The sequence below is a fragment of the Alligator sinensis genome, unplaced genomic scaffold, assembly GCF_000455745.1.
Source record: "Alligator sinensis unplaced genomic scaffold, ASM45574v1 scaffold472_2, whole genome shotgun sequence".
Classification (NCBI taxonomy): Eukaryota; Metazoa; Chordata; order Crocodylia; family Alligatoridae; genus Alligator; species Alligator sinensis.
The window spans coordinates 1,260,317-1,272,663 of NW_005842378.1; the positions used below are offsets into that span (position 1 = coordinate 1,260,317).

Here is a 12,347-nt window from a genome sequence, read left to right on the forward strand (position 1 = left end):
TCTTTCCCTGCAAGCCCAGGTGTGAAACACCTTTGAAACACTGAAACATCTTCAAAACATCTTTCAACTTGTTTAGTTTCATTTTGAACATTTTCGGATTTAGGATTCTGAGCATCTAAACGCTTGAAACACCGCTGAAACAGCGGTCGAAACTTTGCACAGCCCTAGTTATCTGCTAAAAATGGGTCTGGGAGCCAGAAGCTGGGCAGTATCCAGCCTAGCATGAGTGGTAGATGCCTAAATACCTTTAAAACTGGGACTAGATTAAAAAAAGGACTTGAGAACCTATAATTTATTTGCCAAGTCACCTAACCTCTTTAGTCATCTGTTCTCCCCTCCTTTGCTGAGTGAATTCTGGAACTTTGGTGTTAGGTGCTTCTGCACAGGGAGAGTAAAGTATTTCAGAGTTGGATCCAAAACACCAAGCACTGGGCCACATCATGTTAGCCAGTGTGAAACACTGAGCACAGATATCTGAAATCTCAGAAATGTAAGCATGTGAATTGGAGCAGGAAGATTATCCAGTAGAGAGCCTAGAACCATCTCCTACGTCTGTTTTTTGAACAGATGGAGGAGGGCTCACTGTGTTTGTTTGGGGTTTTTTGTTTGTTTGTTTTTTGTAAAAACCCAAACCAAACAAAAAACACCCACAAGCAAAGGAAGAGGTGTTTGTGCTGCCACTGCTCCTTTTTATTACAATAAACTCTCAAGTATTTGTCCAGGAAATGGGAGATCTGAGTTCAACACCCTCCTTAGCCAAAGGAATTTCAGATTATTTCTATTTATTATCCAGCGACTGTTCAATGTAAAATAGCTTATAGCTTGGTGGTTATGGCCTTTTCCTAGGAAGCAGAAGATATGGGGCAGTTCTATGCATATCCCAGAACAGAAGATACCTAGGGATCTCTTAGATTAGGGTGGGCAAAATATGGCCCGCAGGCTGGATCAGCCAGCCTGCAAGGCCATTCTATCTGTCCTGCGGGGCCCATAAAAGTTTTTTGAAAATTAAAATGTATCTGTCCTTGGTTCCTGTCAAAAATGACAGGAACCAGGGGCAGTAGGACCCAGGAGAATCTTCAGCGAGCTCCTGCAACAGCAGGGCCTGCCTGGCCCTGCCCCCGCAGCTGGAAGCCCCATTAGGGGCTTCTGGCCTGGGACCACGTGGCTGTCCCAGCGCGGGAAGCTCAGGTAAATGGCGGGGAGGGCAGGGAAGGAGCTGGTGCAGAGTGTGGGGAAAAGCAGCCCCTCGCCCGTCCCATGGCTGGCGCTCCCTGCTGCAGCTGCTCTCAGCCTGTGCGGGGCTGTCCTGAGCAGGCACAGGTAGTCCCACACAGGCTGTGAGTGGCTGCAGCACAGGACACCGGCCATGGGGCGGGGGAGGGGCTGCTTTTCCCCCACACTCAGCACCAGCTTGTAACCCAGCCCCGCGCTGGCTCCAAGCTCGCCTGTTGGGGCTGCGCCGTGGCAGTAGCAGCCCCCCGACTTGTTGCGCTTGGCTGCTGCTGCTACTTGAGACCTTGTGGTACACATGCTGCAGGTTAGCTACCCCAAACTAGTTTCCCTGTGTGGCCTGCTGTTGAAGAACCAGTCTGGTTCTAAGGGCCCACTACTACAAGGTGTCTATTGAAGTTAAAAGCAACTGAGAATACTCAGAACCCATTAAAAATCATGTCTTAAGTGCTAGGGTCTTGATCCAAAGAAGACTTAGGTGCCTAAAACAGAACTTAAGTGGACTTAGGCATCTAAAGTCCGCAACCTGTTATCCAAAAAACCCCAACTCTGCTTGCAAGCTGCCAACATCTGAAGATACCTGTTGTCACTAGGTGCCTTCCTATTTGATCTAAGACAGGGGCAGGCAATTATTTCGGGCAGAGGGCTACTTACCCAGTTTTGGCAAGCTGTTGAGGGCTGCATGGGTAGCCCTGCCCCTTGACAGGTGCCCCACCCTCTGGTCACCCTCTCAGGACCAATGTCCCAGGGTCAGCACCGGTGGGGCCCAGAGCCCCGTTCCGGCTCTGGGCTTGAAAAGAGCTGAGCACAGCCCAAAAGGGGCAAAAGTGAACAGACGGGTAACACCTGGGAGGCTTGGGCATGGCTATAAAGGGAGAGGAAGAGGCCATGTAATAAGCCCTTAAGGTGATGAGTAGTGGAATGTGCTAATTAGTACAAGACCTGGCTCCAGAATCCCTGGGGTCACCTCCTTTTTAACAAGTACATATTATATCAAGGTGTGGCAGGAATCAGAAGGGGAGGATCCTTAAAGGGATAGTGAGAGACAAGGGCCGAGTGGCAACTAGAAGGCATCACAGCTATTCCTGGGGGCAGGCTCCACTTACACTTACCTTCCCTAAGGTTTCTTCTATTCTTGCCATTCTCTAGGTTTCTTCACAATCCCATTTCCTTTTGGGTAAACACTCCTTTTTTGTCTGAGAAGAGATACTGGGTCTTGTGACTGGATACTTTCTTCTGATGAAGGTTTAGTCCTTGGCATCCTTTCCATCAGCCCTGGGAGCTCTAAAAAACAGCTGACTTTGTGTCTGTATCTTCAAAGCTGTGGTCTACTTAAAATGCTGCATTTCTTTTATGCTGTACCAATCCATGGTTCCTTGTGCCCCACATTCCTACTTGAAGTACAGATGTCTGTGTGGATGCTGCATAATGGATGATGGATTTCAAAGACTGTCCCCCAAAAGAGCATGATAGCAATTCAGGTGTTATAGTTTCAAACAAGAGATCACTTATAAACAGTGATAGACAGGAGACGTAGCATTGTTTTGCAATGGGAAATGTTTCTTTCTGCCAGAGCCCAGTTTTAGTTCATCAAACAGACCAAAACATTTTCAGTATTCCAAGCACTATGGATTTGTCAGCACCAGGGATCCAGGTTTTCTTTTCATCACTGAAAAATGTGGTAAAACCTGAATTTTCTCATTTTAAGGAGATAAACCTGGATTTTCTTCTGCCTTGTGGCCATGTGCATGTGAATGTGCGTACGTGCACTTGGCACCCTCTGCTGACTGCCCTCTACGTGGGGGCCCTGGGAGCTGGGCTACAGCGAAATTTGGGGTGGCTGCAGCTATCTCTGTAGCCCCCACCAAGAAGAGCCTGGTGCAACCCCAGCTCCAGCTCACAACTGCAGCCCACCCGCCCTGCCCCAGGCAGACCTAGGGGCACACATCCCCACCTGCCTATGCCCTCCAGGGTGCAAGCAGCGGCGGAAGCCACCCCCCAGATGAGCCGTGGCTCCATCCCGCGCCCCGCCACACCCCAGGTGGGCAGCGCTTGCCCCTGCCTCCCCCACCATGGGGGGTGTTGATTTGCCCCCCCACACCCCTTCCCTCCCCTTCCACCACAACGGACCTACCAGCTGCACGCAGCTGTATTGGAAATCGGACGGTGTTGGCTGATATGCCTCCTTAAAAATCGGCTATCATTATCGGCCCCCGAAATCTCTATCAGTGCACCCCTAATAAGCAAGGATGCCTCTGTTTCTACATGTATGAGTAACTGGTATGCTATCTAGTTAAACAGGAGTTATTGGTGTCCTTATATTGGGAAAAGATGGTTCTAGGAAAGCATTTCAATAGGTTTCATTTCTGAATATGCCTTCTCTCATCCTTAGCGTGAAAAAATAGATAAGTTGCTAATACAAATGCAGGTCCTCACAGTTAACACATGCATGCTGTATAAACTTCTAAGAAAAAAAACATTTTTAAACCAGATGCCACCCAGGATTAGAAACTGATTGGAAATCTATTCCAGACTAAACATTGTTTTATATGAAATAGCAGCCTGGCCTTTGAAATAACCTGATTGTAATCATTCCACAGCTGGTGGAGGAGCAGATCAAAAGCAAATTAATACTGCAATGCTTCATCAGTCAGCCTTGGGTGTGTGCACATCAGTGATTTAAAGCAATTATAAGGAAGACAGAAGTATGGCCTGCATTTACAGGCAACTTTTTATAACCAAGGATTCCCTAAAAAATCACCATTTCCAACCCTTGCACACAACCATAAGGCACAGAAACATTACCCACACCTTACAACATGCTACTGGTGAAAAAGCAGGAGAGACAAAGGGTACTGCCAGTGCCCTGCTACTGGTGATGGAGAAGTCATTGGTTAATGTATGTTCAAAGGACATGATGAAGAGAATAATTCTGACAAGGCAGCTTAATGTATGTACCAAGCTACTGAAAAAACCCTGTGTATAGGGATGGGCTTGGCCCAAGTCTTCAACTGAAAGACTTGGTAAGAAGTGATAGAATCTGAACTGAGAACCACATTTTGAAAGCATCTAACCTTTACAATAGGATAAACATGGACTCTGGATTCAAACAGCTACATGCTTCAGGCATTAACAGCTGGATCCACATTTTTCATTTAAGCCTGGAATCCTGAAGTGCAGCTCTGGTCTGAAAAGTAACTGCAAAAATGGCTCTGCCCACTCAGCAGATGTGTTACCTTAGTGTGTCATATTTTCTGATTAAAAGAAACTGCTTCTACTTTTTTACTCCGCAGAGCCAACATGGCTACACAAATTAACTGGATTCTGTACCTTCTTGTGCATCATCAGGCTCATTAGCTAGTTTCCCATTTACACATGTGTAAATAAAAAAAAAAAATCGATGGGTGTACACAGATGTCATAACCCAAGTCATAATTTGAAGGTAATGGGATTTCAAGGATAATTAAGGCCTTAATTTGGCCTGCAAAGTATTTATTGCTGGTGATGAAACATGGGGGGTGGGGGAAGAAGAACCAATCTTAACTACCAGATTGATGTTGAGCTTCACAGCTGGCACTTAGGACAATATCTTTATGCTTGTAAATTGAACACATTTGAAATGGAATCATTGAGGGGCAATAAAGATGGAACTCTGTAATGTTTTTTTTAATGATCGTTTCTTGGGGTAGGGATATGATATGCCAACATTTACTTCAGCAGCTTTTAAAACCTATTGTTTCAATTAAAATAATTTTGTTTTCTCAATGCAGATTACAAAAGCATCAAGAAGAAGATTAAATGCTGGTTTAGCCTACTCAGAACATCATCAGATTCAAGTTTCTCAACAAGATTACAAACTATTTCGAACTCTGTTTGTGTTGATGATCTCTTTCTTCATCATGTGGAGCCCAATAATCATCACTATTCTCTTAATTTTAGTTCAGAATTTCAAGCAGGATTTGAACATTTTGCCAACATTTTTTTTCTGGATAATGGCCTTCACTTTTGCCAATTCTGCTGTCAACCCAATTTTATACAATGTTACCCATTTCAGACATGAATGGTACCAAGCTTTTTTCTGCTGTGCAACATCTTCAGAAAGGACAGCAGCTGGTACGGACACGATAGTAAGAAGACATGACCACGGACAACCTAACGTGTCTGTTATTTCTAAATAATTATTTGATGGAGGTACAGTGATTGAAAAGTAAGAGCAGAATTGTACTCTGCAAGGCAGATTTTTACCTAGTGAAAACTGTATTGACTTTAATACAGCAAAAACAATTTATAGTGCAGACCCTCAGCTAGTATTTTTATTATTTATTTTTTTACTAAAGATAGAAAGCAAGTTTTTACACCCCAGTTAGAGTTACATGGATTTGTAGTATCTTAAAACAGCAAAAAGAAAAAGTTCATATAAATTTTCGTGCACAAACTAACTTGTGCATACTTGAACATAAGTTTGTGTAGACTAGTCTGTTTTTTTGCAGCAAATTCTAATCTTAATATTCAAATGTGGATTTTTGGAGTTCATGACTTTGCTGACATCCCAAGTTTGGAAATGTGACCCTTGGTGTTACTTAAACTCAGGCACTATTTTACTAGATCCCATAAATAAAGTTACAGCAGACAGAAATGTTTACTGTTTTTACAGTTATAACAATCGGTTCTTTACAAAATATGTATTTCTGTGTCAGTCCAAAAGAAATCTAATAAATTAAAGCTATTTTGTGATGTGATTAATAAACATCTTTTTTTCTTTAAATATTATGCTTTCCCATCAGTCCAATAAAGGAGGCAGAAGTTATTTCAAGAAAATTTAATATATTTTAATAACTAGCAGATTTTTTTTAATTTGTCTACAGGGTTCTTAGTAAAAAAAAAAAAAAAAAATCAATAACAAAATTGAAAGATTAACACAATACACTACCATTCAAATTCCTAATTTTAACTGTTGTACTATAATAATGTTTTGCCAATAAAACTATCATCCACATATGTACAAATTTGCACTCTAGATGATATGTACTCCCTGTAATTCAAGTTTATTAAAAGGTTTCACTGCTTATTGACAAGGTGAACTGCAGAGCTCAGATAAATATATTCAAAATTGGAAAGCTGCTTAAAAGATTTAACGCTTGGATGGTAAACTTTTTATCCATACTGCTATTACATACTTTGCTCCCAATACTTTAGGATCTCCTTAAGAGCAGTATCCTGAAACAAAACAAAATTATGTTAATATATTTCATGAGCAGCACTAGGAAGTTAAAAAGCATGCACGCATGTACTGATATATACTTATTTCTTTTCAAATTTCAATAATAACTAATAATATCGGTCTATTATTAGGGACCTACCTAATTCATGGCAGAAGTCTGCAGTGCAGCACCACCTTGAATCTCACTCTTTTTGCTGTACACCCCCATGTGCTGCTGAGAGGCAAAGCTCACAGCATTAACTGCCACTCGGCAGGGGAGAGGAGGGGTGTGCAGCGAAAACAGCAATATTAAAGGTGCCACTGCCCCATGAATTTCCACTGCAATTTAGGAAGGTCCCTGTTTATTATTAGTAATGTTATTCTGTTCTGTAGATCTGCCACACAATTCCAGAAGAATTTCAACTTAAGTTAGGACCACATTTAATTCAGTCTGTGGCAAAGAACATGCTGGCTCTTGGTTTAGGCTCTCCCAGGATACATTTACTTTAGCAAGATATAAACTATTTTTAATTTAAAACTTGTCATTGGAAATACCCTTGCCCATTTAACCTGTAAGATGTCCTATTAATTTGAAATTTCTACAGTGTAAACTAACTGTGCTCAATAGTGGCACTATCTAGACTGCTGTGCTGTTCCACACAAGAGCAGTGTCATTATTTCCACATGGTGCTTCTGGACAGACATTAATGAGCATAAGGCAGGCAAGGTTCTTTGAGTAGACGTGATATCTTTTATTAGACCAACTGAGCAGTTGGAAAAGAGTTCTTGGCAACCTTTCGGGCACAGTCACCCTTCTTCAGGCATAGGGAGTCTCTGCTGTTCTGAGACTCCAAGGAATGAGAAAAGCTAAAAGTGTGACAGGATGACAGTGAGACTGTAAATAGATAGAAATTAGGAAAACAAAAAGTAGAACAGTGAAGGGAGGAGGGAAAAATAATGAGCATGAGGGCACCTAACTGGAATAGTTGCTCAATATTGCTAATTAGCACCCCCAAAATACCAAACAGATGTAGCTACACTGCTACTGATAGAGGCAGTACACCCGAAGCAGCACAGCAGGCCTAAGAGTGATGCTTCCATGCACGATAAATTTACTGTGCAGACATTGTCTTAATTCCCTTAATGACCTCCTAGGAAAATTCCCAAAGGCTTTTTAAAGTGTCAAAGTATCTAAAAGTTCTCCATTCTCTCCTGTATCACTGACATACTTGAGAAATTCAAGTAGATTAGAGACACATACTGGATTTACTCCATTAGAAGACCATTTTTTCTTCCCCTTTTAACAGGAGGTGGAAGAAGCCCCTCACCTTAAAATTGAGCCCAAGGATGCAGGGGGCAGGCAGCTGCTGTGGCTCCATCCCCAACCCAGAATTGGGGCTGAAGCTGGTGCTGAAGACACAGCTGCTGCCTGCCTCCTCCCCACAAACCACCTTTGCACACCCGGTCATTCCTCCCCTGAAGCCCCCATTCTCCTCCCCACCATGCCACTTCTTCTCTCCCCTGATCTGCCACCCTCCTCCATACTTTTTCTCCCTGCTGGCAGGCTCCATCCCTGCTGCAGCCTGGCTCGGAGCATGGCTCTGTACCACTGCTATGAGGGTGGGCTGGAGCCATGCTCCATGCTCCAGCCAACGCAGAAAGGTAAGGGGAAGGAATGAAGGAAGGTGGGGCGGGGACCTGAGCAGGGCGGGGGAGAATGGGAAGGGGGAAATCAAGACAGCTTGAGGCTGAGGGCAAGAGCATACACAATGCGGGGTAAGTGAGGTATGGGGACAGGCAGCAGGGGCCAAACTGCCTGCCTCTCATTGCCTGCCCCACTGCTTGTTCCCTACCACCTTCCCTCCACCCCTCCACTGCTTGCCTCATTACTATCCCCCTGCCTGCTCCACTTCATGCCCCCCCACTGCCTGCCTCACTGTCTGTCCCCACCTGCAGCCCCATTACTGCCCCCCTCATCACCTCTCCTTCAACACCTGCAGTAGTGGGGGGAGGGTTTGAATTTAAGATGATTATAATCAGAATCCATACATGGAAAACTAATACATTTATACATTTTCCATGTGTAGAATTTAATTACATCTTACATTCAGGGTAATCTAGTATTCAGGTAAATGGGGTAATTTTCCTTCAAAGCAGTTGTGATCACTGTTCCCTGCCATATTAATTTAGGGGTTTCACAACTCTCTTCTCAGGATTGTATCAACTCATGTGATGGGCTACTATGGAAGCTGTACCCGCAGCTCTCCTTTAGCTGGATGAAAGGAAAGGAGAAATCAATATATTCAAGACCTGGAGTTTTTACTAAGAAAAGTAGATAATATTGCAGGTTCTAAATGTTGTGCTTCCTACAATCTCCATATAACAGAGGAGTTTCCTAGCACCAGTCATTTCCTCCCCCCAAATAAAATTCCTGTAAGAAGGAAAAAACTTACCGTTATGAACAATAAGTCTGTATTTTCTGTCCAAGCAGAGCTCAACTTGCCTCTGCCTGACAATTCTCTGTGCCTCTGGGGATAATCCATTAATGTCCCGGGAGAACACGAACGAGTAGCTATCAGCACAGGTGCCGTCATCATTTAGTTCCCGGCAGGAGTAATGAATTGCATAAGTGTCATAATCTGTGTCCACTATCCAGTGGTCATCATCTGGAAGTCAATACAGAGAAAGAGCAAAGAAGTTATGGGGATAGAAGGAAATTGCACTTAGAGAAGGAAATCTTCACTTGCAGCATTAATGATTTTAGAATATCATACAGTTCAGTACTAATGACAGAAAGTAGTTCACAGTGGGAACAATCCTGGAAGTCAGTGGTTCTCAACCTTTTTTTCGATTCAAGGCACTCCTCAGAAAATTCCAGCTCTTAACTTTCATTCATTTTTTTTAACTTCAGAAAAATAGAGTAATTCTCCTGCTATAGAAAAACCACAGAAAGTCAGCACGTTTTTAACTTTGTGGACTCTTATTAAAACCTCTGAGTTTATCTTGTGAATCATGTTTGCAAACCTAATAGTGCAACATTTCATGACACTCTGCAGCACCCTTGAAAGGATCTCAAGGCACCCCAGGGTGCCATGGCACCCTGGGAGAGAATCACTGCTGTAAGGCATAGAACACCCACAATTCTCACCTGAATAATGAGGAGTTGCAGTGTCTCCTCATCTTGGGATCAGAACATGGACTTTTAACAAAAACAAGTTTGGGGACATATTTAGTCATTGAGAGGAAATAAATAAGCAAGAGTGAATTGGACAAAGGAGCTGTGCACTCTGAAAAGGCATTTGTTCATGGACTCTTTTTGTTAGACAGGAGTGACGCTGTCATTCAGGGCAAAGACTCATCTTAGAATCATAGAGACCCACTAAAAAGTATTCCTGATTGACTGACATTCAGTTGAACCTGCCAGCTACATTAGGATTCACGGAGCATGTCTGCATATGCAATTAATGGGCATTTTTATATGCGTCTTGGGACACAGTGCCGGGTGCTTTAATTAGCAAGCTGTGCTAATTAAAAGCGCTCGTCCATCACATGCATCAGTATCCCTGCACTGAAAAAAGTGGCTGTGGGGTGCTTTGAACTAAAGCTCATCAAACGTGTTTTATTTCAAAGCGCACCACCACCATTTTGTCAGTGCAGGGACGCAGAGGCACGTTGATACATGCGATGTGGAATGCTGCTGGAATGTGTCAATTTTCATCTGCCAGCAGACTCAATTAATCGTGCTGGATTTCCAGTGCACTGGAGCAGGCTCCCTGCACATCTATAAGAGCCCAATGCAACTAACTAAACTCCTGTGCAATTTGAGCCAAAGTAAACTAATCCTTGCTTCACTTTAAAGGCATGTGTAGACAGTGAAGTTATTTGCTCCACCGTTGGATAGTACTCGTGTCTGATGGGATTATCTGACAGTGCTGTAAATTAGTCTACACTGGCCCGATTGCTGCACATGTGTAGACAGTAATGCTTTATTGCTTAGTAAAAGTAGTCTACTGTGCAGGAAAGACACACTGATGGAGGTCCTCAGCATCATGAACGACGTGTGCCCCTGGTGGCTGGGGGGGCATGGCAGCAGCGGGAGCGTGAAGCTCCCTCAGACACCACCAGCACTGATGGCGATGGCGGGGATGGAGTGGGGGTGGCAAGCACTGACCAGGAGTCAGCGACCACCTGCAGATGCTGCTGGCAGCATCGACCGCAGCCAGTGGCAATCACTGACTATCCGTAGATGCCATCACTGGTGGCGGCGTGGGGGTAGTGAGCAGCGACTGCCCACAGGCGCCACCAACAGTGTCATGGCACCTTTTTGTAGAGGATGCACCGCCACGCTCAGGGGTGCGTGTGCACCCCCTACACGTCGACAGTGCTTAGCATCATTCCAAATGCCACATAAATAGCACCAGCATACTTCCACCTTTTGGAAATGGGACAGGCTTAGACAACAGCATACTTAGGCAACAAGCATCATCGGTACTAAAAGAGAAATTCAAAGGCCAGCATTACTGCCCATATCAGACAGAATAAATCAACAGTCTTTCAGACAATACAAGCCTACAGAAGCTGAAAGGTCAGATTCTGTGGCAAGCTGACTGATCCAGGACAAAGGGACATCCCTTTCCTCCAAAAAATGCTTCCCATGAGTGAGCTGTCAATTTGGCAATATGAGTACAAAAGAGGGGGAAAAAAATCATTATTTCACAACTAAGAAAATAAGGCTGATTTAGTGAAGCATTAATATCACTCAGGGTGTTAGACAGGAAATTGTAGTAAAAAAAATTGAGAGCTTCCTTTGTACTTCATAGCAAATAATCTTGTATAATGGTTCTTATTTTGTCGCTGTTTTGTCTATTTATAGCAATGCTCACTTAAACAAAAAAAAGTTTTAAAAGGTCAAAGACAAAAAAAATGAAGGAAATGAATGCACTCCCAGTGATCATGCACCATATTACACAAGGATCTCCTAGTCACATTGCTTCTGGACAGTTCTGTTTTCCTACCACAGAAATATTTTCAGCTTTTCTTCAGCATGGAAGAAAGTTATCATCCAGTTACCACATGTATTTATTATAAGTGACCTTGCTAACTATGTCCAAAAAGAAAAAAAATAGAAACCATATTCCCTATTCCACAACTAGAATTTCAGGTGGGTCTCAGCCGTTTAGCATCCAGCCCTTGCTCTCAGGACTGTGTATGTATTTTACGTAAGTCAGTCACAGACACGACACATTTAGACCAGTGCATCTCACATCAGTATGCATGCTAGTGTAAATTACACCACTGTTTCTAGCAGAGAAACAACCAGCTCTCTGGAGGTAGCTATCTGTGGTAGGTACTATTAAATGACTTGACACTAGGTGGCGGGAAGGCTGGTAATAGCATGTTTGCAACTGAGGTAAAATCCAGAATGGAACTGATTAGTGCTGCAGCTACACAACCCATACAATAGTTACCCAAATCCAAGGCAACCCCCCCCCATAAATAGATTCTAGATGTGGAAGATGTGTACATTTTTTATAGTTTTCCATGCTTAGAACCTGGGGTTGTCTTAAATTCATCCCCAAACAGCTATGACGGGGAAAGCCACCCTGCACCTTGTGTTTCCTCTCTGTTCTCCCTTTTCCCCCACTGTGCCCCAGTGCCACTTGCTCCTTGCCTACCCTGCTAAATTTTGCCCCCCTGCCACATCCCTCAGACCACCTGATCCTCTAAAACCAGAGCCAGAGCAAAGGTAAGCAGCATGGCAGACAGGATGAGTTAGGACCAGGCTCCACAGTCTTACCTGTGCTCCCCCCAAGCTGCACGCTGTGGCTCCCCCAATTCATCCCCCCCCACTATGCAGTCTCTCCTGTGCATCTCCCCCCCCCACCACATCATCCCCCCCATGTTTCCCCTGCTGCGA

The 12,347-nt window shown here is 43.8% G+C and overlaps 2 protein-coding genes across 2 annotated transcripts in view; one reads left to right on the top strand and one right to left on the bottom strand.

Moving 5' to 3' along the window:
* The window catches only part of FFAR4 (free fatty acid receptor 4), a gene marked incomplete at its 5' end in the record, with an annotated part of 9,593 nt that extends 3,848 nt beyond the window's left edge, over positions 1–5,745 (top strand). Inside the window, one exon of the mRNA XM_006029426.3 lies at positions 5,001–5,745. Within this exon, the coding sequence (XP_006029488.1) occupies positions 5,001–5,408 (408 nt within the window). The remainder of the gene's footprint in view (positions 1–5,000) is intronic.
* Positions 5,746–5,882: 137 nt separating this feature from the next.
* The window catches only part of RBP4 (retinol binding protein 4), a gene marked incomplete at its 5' end in the record, with an annotated part of 10,844 nt that continues 4,379 nt past the window's right edge, over positions 5,883–12,347 (bottom strand). Inside the window, 2 exons of the mRNA XM_025210864.1 lie at positions 5,883–6,447; positions 8,884–9,096. Of these exons, the coding sequence (XP_025066649.1) occupies positions 6,434–6,447; positions 8,884–9,096 (227 nt within the window). The remainder of the gene's footprint in view (positions 6,448–8,883; positions 9,097–12,347) is intronic.